This window comes from Lathamus discolor, chromosome 1, assembly GCF_037157495.1.
Source record: "Lathamus discolor isolate bLatDis1 chromosome 1, bLatDis1.hap1, whole genome shotgun sequence".
Lineage (NCBI taxonomy): Eukaryota > Metazoa > Chordata > Aves > Psittaciformes > Psittacidae > Lathamus > Lathamus discolor.
Window position 1 is genome coordinate 74,845,218 of NC_088884.1, and position 22,749 is coordinate 74,867,966.

Here is a 22,749-nt window from a genome sequence, read left to right on the forward strand (position 1 = left end):
CAGCCCTGACCAAAGCCTGATTCTGGGTTCATACATTCACCATGAGAAAGTGTTGTATGACCAACCTCCATCAGTGATGCTGGTGCATTTGCATGGAGGGGGAAGGTGGGCTTTGGTCAGGTAGAGCCTAGCTGCCTAGACATGAATGCTAAGGACTTATTTTTATAGGGCAGTGGCAGAGCTGTTTAGGAGTTGTTTGTCTGCAACTGTTCCAGACTCAGTCCTCATGAAAAACAAGTCACCCTCAGATTTCTAGATGTTTTGCAGAACCCTGGGCTGATTTTTGTGGCTTTGCAACATCCCCTGCTGGAGTTCCTGCTCTGAGATTTTAAAGTCATGAACTTTGAACGTAGTATTATTACCTCCTGTTGTGACATCTGATTCCATCAGATTCAAAACATAAGGGCATGTGCCATTTTAGATGCAAGGTAGAGGAAATGCTGGAATAGGTCTCTCCTCTCAGGACAAGGCTTCACATGGCATGGAGGTTCTGAGTTTCTCTTACCTAAGAAATGTGAGCTGCTTCTGGAGCTATGTACATGATGAGTGAACAGTGTGATTTGGGAACAAGTACCATTTCCTGAACCCATCTTCATCATGCTGGAAATCAGAGCCAGCTGGGTGATAAATGGAACTATAGCTGTGCTTTGGAGAACGTGCTGTCTTTGAGCAGTTAACAGCAGTGCCATGTGGCTGGAGATCCCATTGCATGGTGCAGCTGCGGTCATTGAGGCAGACTGTGCTCCTTCCCCGTCGCTACCCTTACCTCTGTGCTCCTCAGTGTCCAGTTCTACCCCTTCTTTGGTTTTGGTTTGCTGTTTTTTATTTTAGTCTGTTTTGTTTGGTTGTTTTGTTGTTTGGTTTTTTTTTACTTTATCTTGCACTATTTTACTTTTTTATTTTATCTTTGGATTTTGCTTCTTCCAGCGTACCCATCTCCCTCATTTTTGTTTGTTTTTGTTTTAATTCCCGTCATTCCTTTAGACCACCAACCTGGCTCCCACCTCCTCCAGTGCCACTATTTCCTTAGCCAACCCTGAGGTCTCCATACTAAATTACCAATCTGCACTCTACCAGCCCTCAGCGGCATCCATGGCTGCGGTGGCCCAGCGGAGCATGCCCCTGCAGACAGGAACAGCGCAGATCTGTGCCCGGCCCGACCCCTTACAGCAAGCTCTCATCGTCTGCCCACCAGGCTTCCAAGGTAGGTAACAGCCTCACCAGCTCTTGGCTAGTCACTGCTCCCTCCCCACTGCAGTGTTCCATCTAGCTCTTGTTGGAAGCAAGCTTCCTTTGTGCAGGCCATACAATAGAAGTGCTGGCCTAGTAAATCAGAGCAACGAGGTTATTGCAGATGGAAATGTTTGCAACAGCGGAGAGTCTTGCAGGCACCTTCATCCGGAGTTGGAGGTCTAAAGGAGGTCTCAGCATCATGAGGGTGGTCTAAAACAGTAGGGCAGGCTCTGAGATGGAGCTGGGGAATGGCATGGGATATTTGTCGTCCTTTGCCCTGAACAGAGTTTGAGGCTGTTCTGCCTCACTTTGGCAAGCTTGAAAACTCTTCCCTACAACAATGATAGATCAGTATATAAATAATGGGTTCATCACTTCTCGGTGATGTAGTTGTTAAAAGGAGGACTCGGGAGGTTAATTCAGCAGGGAGTGTGGTGCTGGTGGAGTTGAGGGTTTGCCCTCATAACAGATGCTCATGACCATTTAGCAGTACCATTCCTTTAGCACCAGCCCTGCTTCAGATAGCTCTGCCTGTGTATACTGGTAGCAGGCACCACAGTGTCAGACAGCTTGGGTGAAGATGAGATGTAGCCACTTGTCTTTCTCTTGACTCTACATGCTGTAGCAATTTGGAAAAACTAGCTAGGTATCTGTAGGAACTGGTCTAAATAGACCTTGGTTCAGCTGGTGCAACTTCTGCTCTTCATTTCTACAAGCCTGTCTGTGGAGCAGTCTCTAGGCACTTGTTAAATGTTCTGCAGGATTATCAAAGCTCTTTTGAACTAGTGGAGTTCAGCTAGACCTCTTCTACATAGTTAAAATGCATCTCAGGGGTTTGACTTCAGAAATGTATTGCTAGAATATGTAAGCTAACATCTTCCACTCGCTGTCTTGAGAAAGTTCTAAAGCAGAAGAGGTAGCAGAGGCCCTACCACGTACTAAGGTGGTGTGGAGGGGGAAGGTTTCTCCAGCATAGTTAGGCTAATGTGTGTGTGGCTAAGTCAGCAGTAATTGGGAGTTTGGGCTGTGCTAGATTACATGGTCAAATCAGAGCCTTTTAAATAAGAAGCCTGAGAAGCTGTACAAGAGAAAATCACCTGTCCCCTTCAAGGCTGAGGGATCACGTAGTTCTGGATTCCCATCCCGCTTTGTTCAGAAGAGAACATTTTCGCGTAGCAATGGGTTTTGGCTGGCAAGGACCATTTTCTGTTGTCAAACCAGAGAATGTGGGGAAAGAGAAGTTATTCCTTCCCCTCTCTTCCTTTTCTTCCTGCAGACACTGTATTGAGATGTCTCCCACTTATTTGAGATACCCTAAAAAATGAACTCAGTTAAACCCTTAACATCTTTGAAAATTTCTTTTCCTCCCCCTTATACATGTATCATATTTATGAACACTTAATGGGTATCTTTGGGTGGGGGTAAAATACATGGGACTCCGAGACCCTAATTTTTCAGAGGGTCTGAACACTGCAATTGAAGTTGGCATCAGCGAGTGCCTTTAGGCACCTCTAAAAAGCAGACCCACGTTCCTAGTAATTTTGTTGATGGCTAATGCTGTAACTCCTGTGCTGGTGGAACAGGGTTACAAGCCTCCCCTTCGAAGCATGCTGGGTATTCAGTTCGGATGGAGAATGCCGTTCCCATTGTCACTCAGGCTCCTGGGGCCCAGCCTCTTCAGATCCAGCCAGGACTCCTCGCACAGGTAAGGAGCTGTGAAGCACCAAGCTTGACAGGTATTATTTGTGGTGTTCAGCTCTTGGAGGCTGAGGAGAGTAGCTTTGTCTGAGGGCCTTCTGTGGTCGGAGACTTGGGCAGCCATAGAACAGTCTCCAGCTTTCTCCAAAATGTCCAAACCTCAGTTCATTGTTCAGCTCAAAGGCTGTGTCAAGAGCTGCAAAAGTCTCTGGAAAGACCTACGTTCCTTCTGCTTCTCCATTGGAATCGGTGGGAAGCCTCAAGGGAAGCTGTGTCAGGCCTCTGCTGAGGAGGAACAGGTAATAACCTTCCTGAATCCCCCTGAACTTGCAGTCTCAGTGGTAGTTTGTAGCCAGCAGCTGCGCTGGTGAATAGCATGCTGCCAAGAGATACCTTTCATGCTTTAAGTTTGCACCCTTCTGTTTCATGAGCTGCCCCTCTGCTCTTAAGAGAGGGATGGAGGGGGCAGAGCCAGGGGCACCACAGACAAGAAACATTCCTTGTCAGCAGCATTTGTTGTTACAATTGTCCAAAATGCACTCACATATAAAGCGTGGTTCCTCCCATGGAAAAAAATACAAACAAGAATGGGTAGCACCAATTGCACGCATGTTGTCAAGCGGAACCCCAGCTCCTCAAAAAAGAGGAGCAGTTCATTCCCATTCCTCCTTGTGCTGGCTTCAGTGAATCTGCATTTACTTAGTATTAAGTTGTGCAGCCTGGAAAAGGTAACTTACAAATCAAAACTCATGCCTCTGACTCAGGACTGGTTATCTGCCATGCATTCATTAATGGCAGCGTGTTCATAGGCAGGCGGGTACCAGCAGACTTCAAGGTTTATGTCAGTCTGTGGCATTGCTGGAGTAAGCCTGTTGGTGCAGTGGCCTTTTTTTGGCAGCTGCCTCTTGTGCTTATCTGGTGAAAATAGATCGAAACACAACTTGCAGGCTGAATGATTTCCATTAGCTAATGTGTCTTACCCCTTCCCAGTAACAGTCTTTGTTAGAGGGCTGTCTGAAACATCAGACCTATCTCCTGTTGCAGCATGTTGTAACAACCTACATGGGCTCTCTTGCTTGGTAGGAAAGGAGAATTGGAGGGGAGAGAAAAACAATGGCAAAGCAAGAAGCAATCTGCAGGCACAGTTGTAAGCACCTATTGCTTGTGCAAGAAGTCAGTGGTTCTAACAGACCTCCTCAGGTGTGCTGTTACGTGGGGCTAGAAGGGGTGAGAGTCAGGTCTGAAACATCCCAAAGACAGCATGATCCTGAAAGATCTCAGGACCTCTGGCTCCCTCTTTCTTCTTGAGTTGTTCTTGTTGGGATCACCACACAATCTGTGGGACGGATTGTTCAGGAGGAGCTTTGCTACCAGATTCTGTGCTGCCCCTGCTATGTGAATTCCCATTTCATGGGCTGCCCCTCCTGTGATTTGCGCTGATGTTTTATTCACTGTCACTTCCACAAGGGAATTGAAGCTGTTTCTGAGAAATGCTCCTCACTTGCGTAGATTTTTATTTATTTAATAGAACAGAAGTAGTCTGCCTGTTGATATATCTGCCTGTCTCATGCAGTGAGAAATGCTAGCTGCTGCTCTGATGGCAAGGAGCTCTGATTGATGCCGGTGGCATCTGGTGTCCGTGGGCCTCACTCAGTACGGGCTGAGCAGCTGGTCTGATAAACAAATCTGTACCCAATTCCAGTTTCCTGAATGGAAAAACACAGCTTCTTTGTAATGCATTGTAGTCACATCTGATCTCTGAGTGGCTGTGTGTCTCTCTCCCAGCAGAGAGCTATTCCTCTCACGCACAGCTGCTTATCTAATGCTCTTCAGATCGGACCGTGTGACTGCTCCAGCTACAAGAGGGACTGTCCCCAACAGAAAGCTTAGCGCCTCCAGAGCCCACTTCTGGTTTTCCACCCTACTTATTTGTCCCCCTGATCAGGCATGATGCTGCTGTTTGTGCTCCCAGCACTGTGTTAGTGCCATCACGTTTTTTCCCCTGCCCAGCACACAGCGCAGGTCGCTGTGCTTGCCCACATCAGGATGGCTATGGCTGGCAAAGCCTTACTGCATCCTAGCACAGCCAGTGTCCAGCTCTCCTGTGCATTTTGTTTAGGACTAGCAGTCCTAGAGGAGGGAGAGAAGTTGGAGGGATCGCAGGCAGAGGCAGGGATGGATTTTGAGCATCATCTCTGTCAGCTGTGTGTCTGCAGCCTGTAGCGTGGAGCTAGACAGAGCAAGCAGTCTTCAAGACAGAGTTAGTGGCTAAAGTAACTCTATAAAAAAAAGTTAATTCGTAACTTTTCTGGGTCTGTTTTCATGCTCTCAAGCAAGTGTGGTCCACATCCCATATGCAGAGACCAGTGAGAGGAGGCTGATCCTGTCTTTGCTAATAGCTCTCTGCAGTTTCAGATCTCAAAACAGACAAATCTGTACAGTTTCCTGGCAGGCTTCCGTGATGTGTCCCAGAAATGTCCCCTGTCCTTTAATAATGCCCTGAATTCTTGATTTTGTCTTCTTTTAACTCCTTCCCAACAACACTTCTTCCCACTGATGTCCTGCCACCGGCTTTCAGAACAAACACACTTACTCCATTAGTCATTCTTGCTTTACATAGGAAGCACAAGCTCCATCACTCTGGGGGACCCGCCACTTCCCGATGCATGGGCCAGTGCAGCAGCAGCACAATTTCACAGTAATGCAATAACTGAGAACAGGTTGTGGCTGCTGGCACAAGCCTCCCGTGTTTAGGCACAGCACGCCATGCTGGTGGATCAGCCTAGACAAGTCTTATCTGCAGATTAAATGATTCAGTGGTCCTTACCTAATGAGTGAGGAATTTGTGCTTGGACCCTGATGCTGCATCTGAATTTATGCACTGCAGTCATGAAGGGAGCTTAGATTTGTTCAGTTCTCTCTCTGAAAAGGGAGGAAGCAGTTTTTTCTGCAAGTAAGTGCAGGTAGTCCCCTGGGACTGACTGCAACAGTAGTTCAGTCTCCTCTTTTAAATCAAAGCTGGGGAAAAAAAGAAAAAGGAGAAAAAAGCTTTTTTCCTCCCTGATCTTTCTGTGTCTTTGCCTCCTTTTCCTATCTGCTCCAAGCAGCACCAGTCCGTGGTTATATGGGTCCTTAGATGAACAGCTCTCAGTAGCCCTGTGATGGTCCATCCTTTGCAGATCGCAGATGTTGCTGGGAGGCCTCACAAAGCAGTCTTTTCATCTACCTCAGCAACACAGACTATTAGAAGGCAGACAAACTTTGGAGCCAAACTGGGAAAAGCTTGTTTTTTTGGAGGGGGGTCCTTGAAAAGTTAATTCTCATTTTTAGATCCTTTAGGCTCCTTTAGGTCATGTTGGGGTGGGAAGGAAAATTGGTTGTAGGAGGGGAGAAATAACAATGGGACCATGGTGCCCAGCTGATCTGGAGAGTCAAAATTAAAAGGTACTAAAGAGTTTCATGTTTGGGTTGAAATACTGGCCAAATTCGATCCCTCCCATTCCTAGTTTAAAACACAGCTGGTGCTTTGGATGGCAAGGATATTTCCCACCCCTCGTTTGCACTCTCTATATTGATAAATTTTACTGCTTTTACAGTGATTTCCTAGCAGTATTTGTCATCTCTGACTAAAATGTGGTAAGAGCTAGGTAGTATGACCATGATTGTTACTAAGAGCTGCAGCTGAGCATGGACCGCCACTCACACTCAGTGTATGACGCCTCTTGTTAAGAAATTGTTTTCCCTCTGTCTGACAGCAAGCATGGCCCAGTGGCACTCAGCAGATCCTGCTCCCTCCGGCCTGGCAGCAGCTGACTGGGGTGGCCACCCACACTTCTGTCCAGCATGCCACCGTCATCCCAGAGTCCATGGCAGGCACCCAACCACTGACAGACTGGAGGTAAACTGGAAGCACATGGAGTCTCCCCGAAGTCCCCAGCAGTGCTGGAGGAGGTGGGAGGGATGGGGTCTTGGGAGACGGCAGAACCAGGGGAAGAAGGGCAGCCCACCTGTCTAAGAGCTATGAGCATCTTCTCCATTCACCATTCTTGGAGTGCTGTGCCCATGCCACTCCATTCAGTCACTTCCATGGGGGAAACAGTCCATCCAGGGGGAACTGGGAGCCAAGGAGTTCCCTGGAGAAGGGAGCCTTGGTGAAGGCAGTGGGAGCCTGTGAAAGAGGCATGTCAAACGTGTGCGTCTCTCCATGTTGCAGGAACAGCCACGCTCATGGCAGCCACTACAACCCCATCATGCAGCAGCCCGCGCTGTTAGCCAGCCACGTCACCCTCCCTGCAGCACAGCCCGTCAACGTGGGTGTTGCACATGTCATGCGCCAGCCACCCGCTGCCACCACCTCTGCCAGGAAGAGCAAGCAGCACCAGTCGGCGCCCCGGTGAGTGCTGCAGCTCCCAGTCACCACCTGGTGTACCTGGGTGGTTCTGAATGCAGCCCTGCAATGAAGGAGTGCTGATGAGGGGGATGTTTGCTGACATCTGTGGGGCAAAATAGTGTGTTCCGTGGCCCACGAATGATTAGACAGCGCTTTGTGACTTTGGGCTCTTTGCTGCTTCACTTCCATACCCAGGTCAGGAGAGAGGAGGGGGTAGAAGGTAGTCAGGCACATTTAATACACAGCATCATTTTGTGCAGGAGTTAGTGGCTGGAAGGGGATGCAGGATGGGACACTGAGGACCTGTTCATATGTCTCGTTATGCAGCTGTGATTACTCAAGGCCTTGCAGTCACCATAATTAAAGAAATAATTATATTGTCAGGTCAGCATGGCTCAGTGCCTAGTCACCACACATTTTCTTCCCACATCATCTTGAGGAAGCACTTCCTGAGGTGCAGTATCTCCATTTCCACAGGGTGGTACAACTCCAGGTGCTTCTTCAGGAACATGTGCTCATGTGTGCATGTGAGATCTGCCCTTTCAAAAGCAATGGGATGATGACCTATCTTTTGAGCTTTAATGCCATGCAGTGTGGAGGACTGGGGTGGCTCTAGGCCACTTTCCAGCTCTCTAGCTCTTAACATAGGTGGTTGGCCCCTGTGTTCAGCAGTACTCTCCAGCAACAAATACTGGCACTGGCCTTTTAAGAATCATGGCAGCATTAAATCAGGGAGCATTTTATAAGGACATCTCATACAGGGACAGTCCTTAGACACCTAGGTCTACCAACTCTCATAGGAGACTGGGTTTTTGTTCATCCTGTGTTATGTGGCACAACTCACAAATGGTAGGATGATTGCAGTGCCTGCCACAGCACTGTAATCTTGCCCAAAGGACAAGGCTGTTTAAGATGTGTGTGCATTTGTTCTGGGGAAAGTCCTCTGGGCTCTGAATTTGTCAGTTCTTTAAAAAATTCAAAGCAGTGCAAAGGAGGAACCAAAATGGGTCACCCCTTGTGCACTGGCAGAAACAGAGGAGCTTGTGATTTTATTGGGGGACTGGACTGGAGCCAGAGGATGTCTGAGTTCACAACCAGTTTGACTCTAGTTAAGAGGCCGCTATTTAAATCCTTCCCATTTATCTGCTCCCAAATGTTGCATTTACTTTGGGTGAGCTCCAGCTGTCTTAGTCCATTCCTGGTGTAGAGAGGCAGCTACATCCGCAGCAAGGCAGCAAAAGAGAGTGCCTGTTGCAACCAGTGTGCCTGCGCAAGGCTTCCCCTCTCCCTTCCCTCTCCAGGGGGAGGGTGGCAGCATCCAGGAGGACTTGGACACTTTCAGAGCAAAGGGTTTCTACAGCTTCATTAATGGTGATGCTTTTGTAGCCAAATGAGGAGCATGCTCCTTTGGAGAGGAGGGTACTCCATGCTGCTCATTGGTATTCAAAAAGCACTGCAAATGCTACTGTGTAGCCATTTGTTATGCAAAAGACCCTGTGTAAGTTGGTATAGTGCGATAGGTCCAGAGTGACTTCCTTTTGATGGATGTCACCTATTCCTTTTGTTAGCTTTCAGGCCAAGCTGAACGTGCAGCCCAGGCTTCAGCCCCACTGTAGAACAAAACCAGAACTTAGGGGCTTTTTCATTTTTGAGTCTGCGAATGTTCTGTAATAAGCAGAAAAAAGAAATACAAGGAAGAAAGAAAATGTGGGAAATTAGTGGAATGGGCTTTAGTAAGTGTGCTTTGGTAAATATCCCATCTGCAGACGTGTGCTGCACTGTTTGGTGAACAGGTTCTGTGTTCAGATCCCTGATCCAATGGGCCCTTTCCAGCTATAAGGCAGGGAAGCAGAAGTAGGAAGGCTGGGAAATAAAACAGGGCTCGAGAATGTTTTTCTCTTGCATAATAGAAAGATTGTTCTTTTCTTGCTGATTTATATATGCTGTATCTGCTGCCTCAGGTGGGAATGAAATGAAACTGAGTATATGTCCTCCCATCTACGTGCGCCCATCCGTGGGACTCCTCTACCCAAGAGGATGAAGCACTGAGCAGGAAATCTTTATTGAGAAGATTCTTAAACAGAAAATTAAATTTTCAGCTGAGAAAAGCAGTTTTCCTGATAAATGGCCGATGTTTTCCACAACAAATTCTAATTTTACCATTAGTTTTTTTCTGGCCAAAAAGTATCTGATCATGATGCATCCATGCAGGATACAGGAGAAAGGGGTTATTAGAAAGGGAAAGGCATACTGAGCCTGCCCGTGTTTTGTATGTCTGTGCTGTGTGATTGGCCTCTACTTTGCAGTGCAGACCCCTGGGAGGCAGTGTTTCTCATTTGGAAATTTCTAGGGAAAACAAAATAGAATTTTTTCCTAAAAGGAACTACTTTTCAGCCAATTATATGGATAAGTCATGCATATGCAATTATATGCAAAAGTCTGTCCTTTAAAGAGGACTATGATAATTCTGCAGTTTTCTCAGATTCCATACATCGGTGCCACTGAATCAGACACCAGTAATCAAAAGCCATAGCAACGGGCAACTTCGGCAAACCGAGTTTTAACTAACAACCTTTCCCGTTTCCAGAAATGCATCCACCTATGAAGTTTCATCCTCTCAGTCCATCAGCTCACCTCAGCGTTCGAAACGAGTGAAGGAGAACACGCCTCCCCGCTGTGCCATGGTGCACAACAGCCCTGCCTGCAGCACATCTGTCACGTGCGGCTGGAGCGATGTGGCCACCAGCACCACGCGGGAGCGGCAGCGACAGACGATAATCATTCCCGACACCCCTAGCCCCGCCGTGAGTGTCATCACTATCAGCAGCGACACAGATGAAGAGGAGGAGCAGAAGCATGCACCCACCAGGTGAGCAGCGGCTCTCTGCTCATCTCTGTGTGCAGGAGAGAGAGGCAGAAGCAAAGATGTCCTGGAGCATCCCAGGAGAGTGTCCCTGGAGCTACAGTAGGGTCTCAGCACATAGGTCATCTTTCATTTAAGAGGAGGTGTGTTGGAGGGGCTAAAATACTAGCTGAGGACTCCGCAGACTTAGGTGATGTTCCCTACCATGCTGTACATTTGCTGTGTGACCTTGGGAAGTGTAGTAATTTCTCTGTGCCATAACTTCTCTCTAAGAGGAAGTAATAGTTCTCCTTATCTCACAGGACTGTTGAAAGGAGACTTTAAAGATCCTACGGTGATTAGCATCTTTAAGTCAGAAAGCTGTGTAAAACAAAGACAAAAAGAAGGGCTTGGAAGGAAGGTAGCTTAAAATTACCTTTTCTCTTTTTGAGTGATCCAGGCATCTATAAATGCTATTAAATGACACCTTCCATGTGTGCTCTTTACCCTAAAAAGGCCCTGAAAAATAATTAGTGGCTGTGTCAGAAGGCTGCTCAGGTATGATTGTGTTGCCAAAACATCCTTCAGCTATTGTAAAAAGTGGCAGAAACTGGTTGTGTTTTGACTGACTCTGCAGAGAGGCGTAGATGAGGCTATAAAGACCATGGTGGCTGAGTTTTCTCCTCAGAGAATTAACTCACCCAAGTGAACAGTGCAGGCCAGAACTGCTGCCACTGCTGATCATCTGCTGTGGATGAGAGAGGACTTAATTTTCCAGGACTGTTTTTTCAGCACCTTTCATCACATGCAAGCACTCTTGGTTTCCCATCTGATGCCAGTCACAAGACATCACTCTGCTTCATAAGTTGTGGAGAAGTAGCCTTGCAAACAGCTGAATAATTACACTATCTTTGTGTTGGGAACTGAGCTAGGACTTTTTTTAACCTTAGCCCTCCAGTATTGTTTTTATGTATTTAGGATGTGCTCCATGGCAGATTTTCCTTTAATCACTGCAAATATCCATCTCTATCTCTGCATCTCTGCACTGTAGTGATAAATGAAGCACTGCAAATGTGCACAGAACAAATGAGATTCATTTGGCCTCAAAAAGCTAAAAATCTGTAAAGAGGAGACATAATTCAGGCATCTAGGGCTGCAGTTTTGACCTGCCGCCTGACAGCCACCACTGGTTTCCAGTCCCCTTTTCCCTACCAGAGAACTCCGCTGGGCAGCAAGAGCTCTGTGCCTCTCAATTTCAGGCTTGCCATGAATCCAGTGTTTATTGTGGAGAATTGATCACAGGATAGCTTAACATATTTCACTTTTAAAACCCCCAAACGATACCATAATCCTTAGTTTGGTAGTGAGAAAAAAAGCATGTTTACAGAAGGAGTTGAATGAAGGTCAGTCTGGAAGTCAGGTGGACTATAAATGAGGAGCCCCCACTTCCAGGGCTCTTAGAGGAAAGGAAGGGCAAGATGAAAGAGATGCCTAAAACTAAGGTGTGGTGGGGCAGCATGAAGAGGGCAGGTGTCTCAAGGGTCACAGTTGCTATTTGCAGGCACGTTTACCTATGGTGCTGATCCCAGGCTTTGGGAAATCATGTGCAAATACTCATGCTTACTGTCTGGATACCATCCTGGGTTCAGAGCAGGGTGGAGGGAAGAGCTGGGATCCCGGAGTCACTTCAGCTAATGTTTGTCTCCTCTGCTTTGCTACCATCTGACCAGTTTCTTCACTCGGCACCTCTCCAAGGAGTCAGACAGAACAAAGTTCTGGAAAGCGTCTGGAAATCAAGTTGGGAGTTTGGGGTATTTAAATACTCAGGCAAGGTCTGCCAAGGGGTTAGGAAAGTAGTCCCAGGAGCCAGACTTACATAAACGAACTGGCTTTGATATGACTAAAGCATATTCAGGACATGTTCCTGCCTGGGATCAGATCCCTGGCTACTTTTTGTATCCATATGGCAAATCTATACAGAGTGCCAGGGTGCCAGCATTCCTTGAAGGCCAAAGCTTAAGAGCTAGATTTAATTTCTGAGCCATGTAGAGACATTTTGCATGGACACAGGCTGTTGTTGGGGACCTTTTGGAATTCCAGAGTGAGTTAAATTGCCTGTGCAGATGTAACCAGAACGAGTGGAGAATTGGAGGCAGAGGCACAGATGGAAAACGGCATGTCCAGAATGAGAATTTTTGGTTAAAGTCTCCAGAAGACTGAAATCAACTTGTTCAGTGCCTTTTGACCTGGGCAGATTGAAGACCAGATTCTCAGCTGGACCAAGAGTGCAGCTTCCAGTCAAGGAAGCTGTCTCAGCATTTAATGCCAATGAACTTGCCTGGTCAAAGTCGAGGTCTTTCTTATTGAAAGCGTGTTACATTTAGGAAATCACCTCCAAGTTTTCTTACTCACCAGTTTTTTTTTGCTCCAAGAAAAATGGGAGTGACAGTGAAGTATGTGCTTTAGTGTAAGCAGTGCTCAAAGGTTCAGGATCTGAGTCAAAAACGAAACTGTGCGAAGAATTCATTGTCTTACCCATGTTTATGCAAATACTACTCTATTGGGCAATAGCTGTGGTGTGGGGTGAAAAATAAGGAACGACTTGAAATGTGCTATTAGTCACATTCTAACCATATTAGTTTTTTTCTAGATTAGACTAGAAAATCATACAGCACTTGGTAGATCAAAGTTAGTTGACTGATCCCATCCTATTGATAGCAGTGGTATCTTTGCATTAATTTCACTGGCATTCGATCAGCTCCTGAATTTGCTACAGCACTTCCTTCGTTTATTTCCTGTGGGGTTAGAAATTTCTCTTTGACCCATGAGACTAAAAATGTTTATTTTATTGATTGCTCAGCAAAGAGAGATTAGAGTTACCTGTGGCTGTGAGAAGTAGTAGATCCTTCAACGATGTGAGAGTTCATAAGTCTCAGTTTAAGAAGGACTGGTAATGCTGATAAACTGTGATACTGCTGATGCAGTAAAGGAGCCCTACAGCTTGGATTTACTACAACAGAAAAGCTGCTCTGTAATACCAGGGCAGCAGAGAAAGCTTTTGTTGTACAGGGGATGCACATTTTTTACTGGCAAAAGAAAAATCTGAATAATTTGGTGTGATATGGGCAGAATTTTCCTCTTGCTGATGAAGAGCTCAGTTGTTCAAGTAGGATGCTTAATGAAATACCAGCTGAGCAAGCAGGCAGGCCAGCACATTGCTCGTTCTTTCTTCTTAAAACCAGTAGTCATCTGAAAATGTCAGGCTTCTGTTGGTAAAGGTGCTGGGGAGGTGGCGCAAGGTGGGCTCTGAAGGACCTGCTCAATAGAGCCTTGTCAAAGGGGGCCATCTACTGGGCCCCAGCTCCAGCCTGGGGCAAAATCACCGAGGAGGAACCTCAGGTACAGCTTGGCAGGGACTGTCCTCAGAGAAATGGTCAGAGATTTTCAGGAGGCAGATTCCTGATTTGAAAAGTCAGTTTGTCAAAACCCAAGGGTGCATTTTGCAGGCTATACTGAGATTTTTCTGGCAATATCCCAAAGACAGTGAAATCTGGGGAGGGTTCAAAGCTGCAAAAGTTTTGACTTCTATATAAGGGGGAGAAAGTGTTAGGAGATTAAATAATTAAGGGGAAGGCTGCTCTTTTCTGATTTAATGGAGGGGTTTGTTTTTTTCTGTCCAAATGTAAACAAATACTAAGAAAAAAGATGGAAACGCTCAGATTAAGAAAGGAACATTTTTATGGAGTGAAACTGGTTTTGCCTGGGTTTTGATGCCCACAAAGTTTTACATGAGGTATTCTGTCCTATAGAACACTAGAAAAAAATGTATGTAAAAAGCATTATATGAACAGGAAACAATTTTTTTCACCCTGTTTATTTATCACCTTTGAATTTTAGACTCTCAGTTCAGCAGCCTTTACAAAGAGACTTTATAGGCCAAAGAGACATTTACTGCAGTGCTGTAAGATAATACCCTGACTGTTATTTATTCCAGAAAGGAGAATTTAGGTCTAACCATTACCAGTAAATCACTGAAGAGTAACAGCAGAGAGTAGACTTGATACTTTTCATATAAATCTATTCCTTTTAAGTTTCTTTATTTGCTCCTGCAAGAAAGTCAAGCAGACAGACTGACAGACAGCGCAACTGCAGCCGCAGTAATCGGAGCACATATTCAGCAAGTAGCAAGGTTAAGTACTCCACGGTATAGCTTCACATGGTGCAGCGGTTTAAATGTAAATCCTCCCTTGATTAAATATTTCTGAAGCTTAGAAGTGGAGAAAAATAAAGCAGCAACTTGAACGCAGAGCAGAGGGGCACAGGTGCACCCTGGAATTGAGGCTTGGAGCTAGGGAGAGCACACGTGGTTCTGCAGGAGGGATGCAGAAGGATGGTGCAGTGAGGGGTGTTTGCACGACCTGCCAAGGGGCACATCACAGAACGTCCGGGAGGAAGGGGTGGAAGGAAAGGCAGTGGAGGTGGCTATTGTGACATCCCTAGATGACTTGCTATCCAGGCAATGAGTGTAGCAGCCAAGGAAAACATTACTTCCTTTCTTGAAGCAATACAGTGATGGCCTTCAGGTGGATGGGTCTGTGGATGCTTCCACCCCAAAGAGGCAGGAAGGATCCTCACTTCCCCACTGACTGCTCTTGTATCTTCCATAACACCTTTCCAGCTTGATTTTCTATGGGATCCTTACAGCAATCACTGTCTTCCTGAGCAAGAAAGACTGACCACAGCTCTTGTGCCAACATACAGAGTAACTGCATCATTGGCCATCTTAACTGGCACAAAATTATTTCAGGGTTTGGGGTTTTTTCCCCTTTCTGTTAAGATTAAACTATACAGTGTATATTGTATATTAAACTATACAGCATATGGGTCTCTGTGTGAGTGTCACCTTTAGCTTAAAAGGTGCTTAAGCTGGTGCAAGTTGTTACTCGCCTTATTCACATCATAGTGCAATGGTGGTGAAGCCTGCTTCAGAGGACTTTAATTCCCCTTATGCACAGGAATTGCTGACAAGCACAAACCAGGTGTTTTTGCCAAGTTCTGGTGTGCAAGTGTGAGGGTCAAAATACCGTTTGTAATTCTCTTTTGACATCTAGCCTATTGTGGCTATGTTATGCTGTGCATAGTAATGCACTGACTCTGCATAGCAATATGTTGACTAACCACAGTCATTTGGTAAAAAGATTGCTGCCTTCCCTCTCCAGAAGGCACACCGACATGCAGCTAATACTTAAAATAACAGAGATAGGCAGTAGCCCTCTCAGCAAACCTTCAGCAGCAGGACCTTTACAACCTGCTAAGCAATTCAGTATATATGACTTAAATAGCTACAGCATGTGCTGTGTGGCCTAATAAAATGGCCTCAGTGTAGTACTTGATAATTATTTCTTGCCATCACAAATTCACAAAGAAGGTGAGAGCAGATTAACAGGTCGGGATGGAGGCTGAGCTGAAGAGAGAGGGGCATGTTCTCAACACTGAGCTATGCATGGCATAAGATTTCAACATGAAGAGAGGGACTGCAGTTGTAGTTTGAGTTTTTGTTGGCTGGCTCTGTACTTTCCTAGAATAGGTGGATTATTCTGAAGCAGCAAACTGAAAAGGTTGCATGTTCTTAAGTTCTCAGATGCCTGGAACAGAATTTTTGTGATGTGATGTAAAGCTAACATGCCATGGTGTATACGTGCACCAGTTCAAAGGCAGTTGTGCGATGGCTGCTTTCTTCCCTTAGACTAGAAGGCCCAGACCTTGAGAGCTGAGAGCCTCTGCTGCTGTAGTGTCAGCCACACTGACGAAAGTTTGTATAACTTTGGGTGCACCACATGCTGAAGAATTGTCCCACTAGACACCATTTGACTTTTCTGGGATTCTGTGTAACTCAGGATACTCGGGGGGGGAAAAAAGATTCTTTTCATGCAATGCTATCACATACCAAGCTTTTGGGCTGGGCCTTCAGCAAGTAGAAATAATCTCAGGTTGCATTATTACAACCCCTGTTGTTCCTGCCCTTGGCTGTTTAAGCGGCTTCAGCATTGTTTTAACGCCAAATTGAGCATCTTTTTCCTTCATTGCCTCTCAGTTTTCATTCTCAGCATTCCATTAACATTCTCTCAGGTGCCCACCTTAGTTTCTTGCCCATTGCCTGTGCAGAAACGACTTCTCTTTCCTTTATCAAACTTTTCCTTGAGGTCTTTTCTTGCTGTAGGGAAGAGGGACCCACATCCAGTTCTGCTGTGCCCTCACAAGGGTAGTATATGTTAGAGAGCTGTCTCCAAGACTTGCTTCTGCGTGTTCAAAGGCACAGTCGTGCTCCATTTCTGCACAATGAACAGACATGAATTGTTTTGTGTCCAAGTTCAAGAACAAGCTCTTCAGGACCAGGTGGCAATGGGCTACCACTCATAAACTAATAATAAACTTATAAAGCAATGCATATTTTCCCAGCTGCTGTTCTGACAGGGAGGATGCAGGCCCAGCCCGTAGCAGTTAAAAAACCTTCCTGGCTTGTGGCTTTTCAGTCTGTGTACATGGATTTGATGCCACTTCAGTAATCTTCCCCCCTCCCTTCTCTAGAGAATTAAAATACATGTACCCACGTAATGCAGGCAGGCACACAAGCTGACCAGGATCACATGGTGACTCTCAACACTACTAAATCACGTATGCTGCTGCTTCTGTGCTTGCAGGAGGGAAAGCAATTACCAGGCTTGGAGCGAGCTTAATAGGAAGGGGGCAAGACTTTAATAGTATTTTTCTGTGTAAGCACAGACAACCCCAAAAGCTGCAGCTGAGTTATAGGAATACAGTAAGCTCGCTGAGTAGGCAAGTGCTGTGTCAACAGGTAAAAAGCTCTCAGTCCTGATAGTTTGTGAGCAGGGAAGGTGATAGGTCAGCCTGGACCTTACACAGGTAACTCCTGCATTACTGCTAGGTGGGTAGAGTAGCTGAGTGCTCAGAGGGAGCTGGAAGAAGGACAGTTGCTGGCTAGCAAGAAGGCTTTAAGAAGGCGGAGTGCTGGCTCTTCTGGGTTGTATTTTCAAAAGCCCCCATTTCAGCTTAACATGTACCTTTAAGCCAGTGAATCAACTGATTTTCAGCATGACTTGGACCTTTGATGCTTTTGAAATTCCCACCCTTAATCTCCAGGGCAGGCTGTGGTACAGCAGGTGCCAAGCTCCGGGTGTATGTGAATAGTCCCAGCTGATTTCTCTGCCTGCTCTAGCATCAACCACAGTTGCTACCTTTCCTAAAGACAAAAATGCAGCTGCTTTCAGTGGGGCTCCTCATGCGCTTGAAATGCTTGAGGCAGCATGCTGAATCGAGAGGCTGATCACTTGGTCCCTAATCCTGCAAACATTTAACTGTGTGCTTTAGCTCTGTTACTGGATTAATCCAGCCGACGTTGGTGGATGACATACAGCAGTAGTGCTGAGCACTTGCGTAAGGCCTGGCAGGACCACAGCCCTGGTCCTTTTCAATTTCCCATCCATGAAATGAGTTCAGTATCCTGCTACACTCTTTCTCTAGAAAGGTTTGGGTTTGGAATCACTATCACTTTTAGTTGTTTAGCCAAACAGATCTACTTGATTTTCTTGTTGTAACCAGCTATAACTCTTTGAAGGAGAAGGCTCCTGATGGCCCCTGCTTTGACAAGCCCTCAGTCAAATTGGTGAAAAATATGCCCATTTTAAAACAACAAAAAGCACAGATTACACCGAAAAATACCCTTCCAGTTCTACAGCTCAGCCTTCCCATGTCAAGTGTCAGCCAAGAAGTGTTTCCAGTTCAGCAGCTCAGCCACTTATGTTAGGAAGGGACTGTAAAAGAATAGCTAGACCTTATCAGTTGTCAGAAAACTCTTTAGTGACTTGATTTTTCTTTATAAAGTGTAATAACTGTCAGAGGTAGAGAATATATCTCTCTTCCCAACCGGCAGCCAAGGGTAGCTGCAAAGGGCAAGCAGAGTGGATACTCATAAATGTGTGATTACAGGCATTTCTACTGAAGGAGAGAGGAATATTGATGCAACATTTGTCATTTTTATTGGCTTAATATTCTTCTTTTGTAGCACTGTATCCAAACTGCTGTATCTTTCTTCACATACAGTAGTTGTCCATCTTTCCTTTGTTAATCCAGTGCTCTCCAGCTCCTTGTGGACAGCCAGAATATGAGGGTTTGCTGTCGTACACCTTCTCCATAGCAAAGATCCCTGCCTCAGCAAGGGTTGCTTCCACTTTCCAGACTGCTGTGCAGCAACTTCCCCTCCTTGTCTGTCATCTGTCCTTTTTCAAGTGTCAATGCTTTAGGATTGCAGGGGCCTCTCAAGACATACTTTTGACTGTGTGTTGAACATGTTCTTGTGTCATCTTTGGGGCACACCAGGATTCTGTGATGATAGCCCAGGGAAAGTCTGCGTGATGGTAACTTGTTTGTGAATGCAGCATCCCAAGGCATCCCTTAATGGAGGAGATGATAGCTTTTCAATTAACAAGTCTTCGGAGTGAGGTGGTGAGTTGCAGTTTCTGAATGTTGATGGAGAAACTTTGGGATGGACAAATTGCAGGGAACCCACCAGTGCTCCTTTAGAACTGTGAGACCTAAATAAGGCAAACAATGTCCTTGGAAGGAAAGCCGTTCTCAGTATCTGCTCTGCCTTTCCCTGGCTAAGAAGTGATGCTGAGATAGGGAATGAATGGCTCCATCACAGAGTAAGACTTAATTAATCAGCTTTTCCCTTGACTGGACTGGCCAGAGTGAGAGAATGGAGAGGACCCTCCATGGGAAAGGGATCTCTCTCTTTTTAAGGTGCACACTCAAGAAGTTAAGAGATGGATTCCTTTTTCTTCATAGCATTCCTGTTCCTGTTGGGGCTGTTTCTACCATTAAGCCTAATTACTTAGCTTTTTATGTGCCATCCATTTCTTTTCATCATTTTAAAAACTTCAGTTGCCATAACAACATAATGCAATCAGTGAAACATAGCAGCTATTTTCTGTAGTCAAGGTCTGTGCACTGTCAAGGATGTGAGCCATTTAAGCAAATCTTCACCATCCCCCTTCCTCTCTCCTCTTTCTTGCTCTCTCTTTTTCTCCCTAAACAAGCTCATAACAGGAAGGAGAAACCATCAGGAATAATTAGACACAATAGCAGAGCAAATCCCAATCGTACTCATGCAGTCTAGTCTAATGAACTTCTAGCGCTAATCTTAAAAGTGTTGATGTTCCTTTTTAATCACTTTTTTGATGTCATAGATAGATTAGCTGCAGTAGGACCTTGATAATCCACACCAGAGGCAGGAGACCCAGTGCGTATTCAGAGAAAGAGAAGAAAAACAAAAGCATTACATACTTAGCTCATTTTTTCATCATTTGCTCCTCAGCTTCATATGCTTATTGCGACTATGTGCCCATTGTACCATATTGGTAAATAGAACGGAGTGCATTTTGTAGACTCATGGGATTTAAGCATGAAAAGTCGTAGCATCTATTATTAAATCATTGCTGGAAGTCTGGGAGAAACCACCACGTTTTTGTGTGGGTGGTGAGACTTGCAACAAAGCATAGTATAACTGCTGGGCTGCTACTGCACACGTATATAAAAAGCAGTCTGCAAATATATCTGGCAGTCTGGTTCAGTGCTATTCTAAGCAGCGTGAATATAAGATGTATGCACAATGTCTTACTCACTCCTTGACCTCCACAAAGGCTTTCCTGGAATAGCAACGAGTGAGTTCTGAAGACTGGGATTTGGCTTAAGCAGCCTGTCTCTGGCAGAGGACAGAAGGGTGTGCTGTGCCTTTACAGAGCTAGTCTGCCACGAGCAGAGTCTTACAGTGGCTTCCGAGTCGATGGTTGCCCATTCACTCTTCCCACTTGTGTGCTTGTGTTCCAGCACCTTGTCCAAGCAAAGGAAGAATGTCATCAGCTGTGTCACCGTGCATGACTCCCCCTACTCCGATTCCTCCAGCAACAACAGCCCTTACGCTGTGCAGCATCGCACAGGGCAGAATAACGGGAACACCTACGACACCAAAGGGGTTCCAGAGACTCACTGCAGTGGGAACCCCCGAACCATCATCGTGCCACCACTGAAAACCCAGGCCAGTGAGGTGTTGGTAGAGTGCGATAGCCTGGCACCAGGTAAATTGCACCTCTTCCGTCAAGACAATTAGTAAGAAATAAATGATTTATCTTGGAAGAATCTCATTGTTCGGTTTCATTTTGTTTGTTTGTTTGTTTTGTTTTCCAAAGAAACCATGCTCCTGCCCTTCTCTCGAGTGACACATCTGTTCTTGGGAGCCATATAGCATTATTTAGATGCCCTGGTACACTCAGGAGTCACAGGGGCAAGTGTCAGTCCCGGTTACTTCTGTACAAACCCAAGAACAGAATGCAGCCTTTAGCTCAACATTTGACGTGAAAGGCTCCCAAATGCAAGTGTGAACCTTTGCTGCCTTGCCTCTCCATAGGTTTACTTTAAAACGGGTGAGAGATTGAAAACACGTGTTCATTTTCATCCAGATTTGTTGATGTTTCTGGGAAGAACATTTCTCAGGATCTTCATTATGGACCAATGAGGTTTGCTTCTCCTGAGCCTCTGCAATGCTAGATAGTACAAAGTGTTGAAAAGGGGCTTATGGTGGAAGTCTGGCCTGAAGCAATTGGCTTTGAGCTACTTGGCAGTCCTTTCTTTTGACGCACTGCTGGTGAACACAAAGGCTCAGGGGGTGAGCTCCCCACTAGCTCCTTCTCCCTCCCTTCCTACTCACCATGAGGTCAGCCAAGCCAGGGCTTTTTTGTGCTGTGCACACTGTACTTCCTTTCCTCTCCTTGGAATTTGTACCTCCATTGTACATTTCTGCTGGCAGAAAAGTTTCTTGCACTTCTGAAGGATCTGTAAAGCCTTCTCCAGGCCCAGTTTGGGTCCAAATATCGGGTCTGCTTGTCTGCCTCTAGGATAACAGGCTGGCCATGTATATGAACCACTGCTGAGGTATCCTGTTAAGAGAAACCGTTTTCTTACCCAGCTTCTGTTGTATGTCTCCTCCCAAAAGCCACTCTGGAGGAGAGATTCAGGGAGGAAAAAGGTAGGGTGAGCAATTAAAGAATGTGATGTAAGCTACAAATGTGTTTCCTTTCCTGGCACAGTCACCACCAGTCACCACTCATCCTCCTACAAGTCCAAGTCCTCCAGCACCGTGACCTCCACCAGCGGTCACTCTTCAGGGAGCTCGTCTGGAGCCGTTGCCTATAGGCAGCAGCGACCAGGAGCACATTTCCAGCAGCAGCAGCCTCTTAATCTAAGTCAGGTAAGTCAGAGACGAGACCAATTTTGGTGGTGCGTCATCCAGCCATTACCTACTGCTCCTCCAGCATGGGCTGTCCCATTCCAGTCTAATGGTAGTCGGGCCCCATTTTGAGTTCAGTTGACTTGTTTCAGCTTCACTGCAGGCCTTGATCTTTCAGCTCAGGCAGCAGAGGTAGTGCACATCCCACCCCTGAGTACTCCTACCATGTGTTTTGAAGTCAGATGATCTAACAGAGTGAGTTGTAATACTGTAAGAGAGAAGGTGCAGTAGCTCAGACACAAAGGGTGAAGCAGGACTGTGTAGGAAGGACTGAATTCTCCTTAGCTATAGGTAACTGAGGGGACAGTATCTTCCAAGTGAAAGGAGTGCATCAGCCCAGCTGCAGGGCTGGGAGAGGAGAAGTCCACATCAGGTGGGACAAGGCAAAGCAGAGCCCCTGTGCATATACATGACCTCGTGTTGAGTTTCACCCATCCAGTGGTAAACCTGGGCTCAACGCTGGGCAGGTCCCGTTAAGTTGGCAGCATCCTGTTCGCAAGGTGTTTCACAGTCTGTGATCAAAACACCCAGGGAGCTTCAGTAAATAATGCCCTATCCGAGTACTGCACCTGGGGCATCTCTCTTCCCTGAGTTGAGGTAATGGGAGCTGGGAAGTTTCAGCACAGTTACCAGTGTTTGAATAGGAGAAAGTGTGGAGAGCTCAGGGGACAGTGCTGGCTTGTATCCAGAGCTGGATATAAGCAGAACTGGGTTGGGGTGTTTTAATAATAACTGGGGGGAGAAGAATGCTCCTCCCACCCACCCGCAAAATAGATTTGAAATGTTAAAATTTAAACAAACTTGAAATAGAAGTGAGTGAAAATGGAGGAAGTGGGCAAGATGCAGTTTCTGAGAGTGGGGGAAGAGTGTGGCTGCCGCATTTCAGACCACAATGACAGTGCAGGGATTGCTTACAAAGAGGATGAGAGGGCTTGGAAGAATAGAATTCAATAACAGGGAGCATTGCCCTTCTTGCCTTCTAATTCCTACTTTATTGGTTATTTAATACTCTGACTACGAATGACTGAGAAAACTCCTTGACATTATTGTGCAATGCAAAAAACAACCCAACTTAGGAAATCCCTGAAAAAGTACACTGCTGCTGTCCTACTGCAAGAAGTTGCCTGTGCTCAAGTCATTATGACTGATTACGTGAAGGCTGCAGGATCTGACCGAGCTGAGGGTTTTGTCTTCAAAGTAGTTATTTTTACTAACTGAGGAAAT

The 22,749-nt window shown here is 45.9% G+C and overlaps 1 protein-coding gene across 7 annotated transcripts in view; it reads left to right on the forward strand.

Moving 5' to 3' along the window:
• HIPK2 (homeodomain interacting protein kinase 2) overlaps positions 1–22,749 on the forward strand; it is a 138,209-nt gene that overhangs the window by 103,954 nt on the left and 11,506 nt on the right. For 5 of the 7 annotated variants that reach the window (XM_065680677.1, XM_065680687.1, XM_065680711.1 and 2 more), the window contains exons 8-14: positions 985–1,204; positions 2,817–2,938; positions 6,687–6,829; positions 7,145–7,324; positions 9,909–10,190; positions 20,070–20,317; positions 21,326–21,486. In XM_065680677.1, the coding sequence (XP_065536749.1) occupies positions 985–1,204; positions 2,817–2,938; positions 6,687–6,829; positions 7,145–7,324; positions 9,909–10,190; positions 20,070–20,317; positions 21,326–21,486 (1,356 nt within the window). The remainder of the gene's footprint in view (positions 1–984; positions 1,205–2,816; positions 2,939–6,686; positions 6,830–7,144; positions 7,325–9,908; positions 10,191–20,069; positions 20,318–21,325; positions 21,487–22,749) is intronic. The other 2 variants (XM_065680716.1, XM_065680725.1) reach the window with 1 other exon arrangement.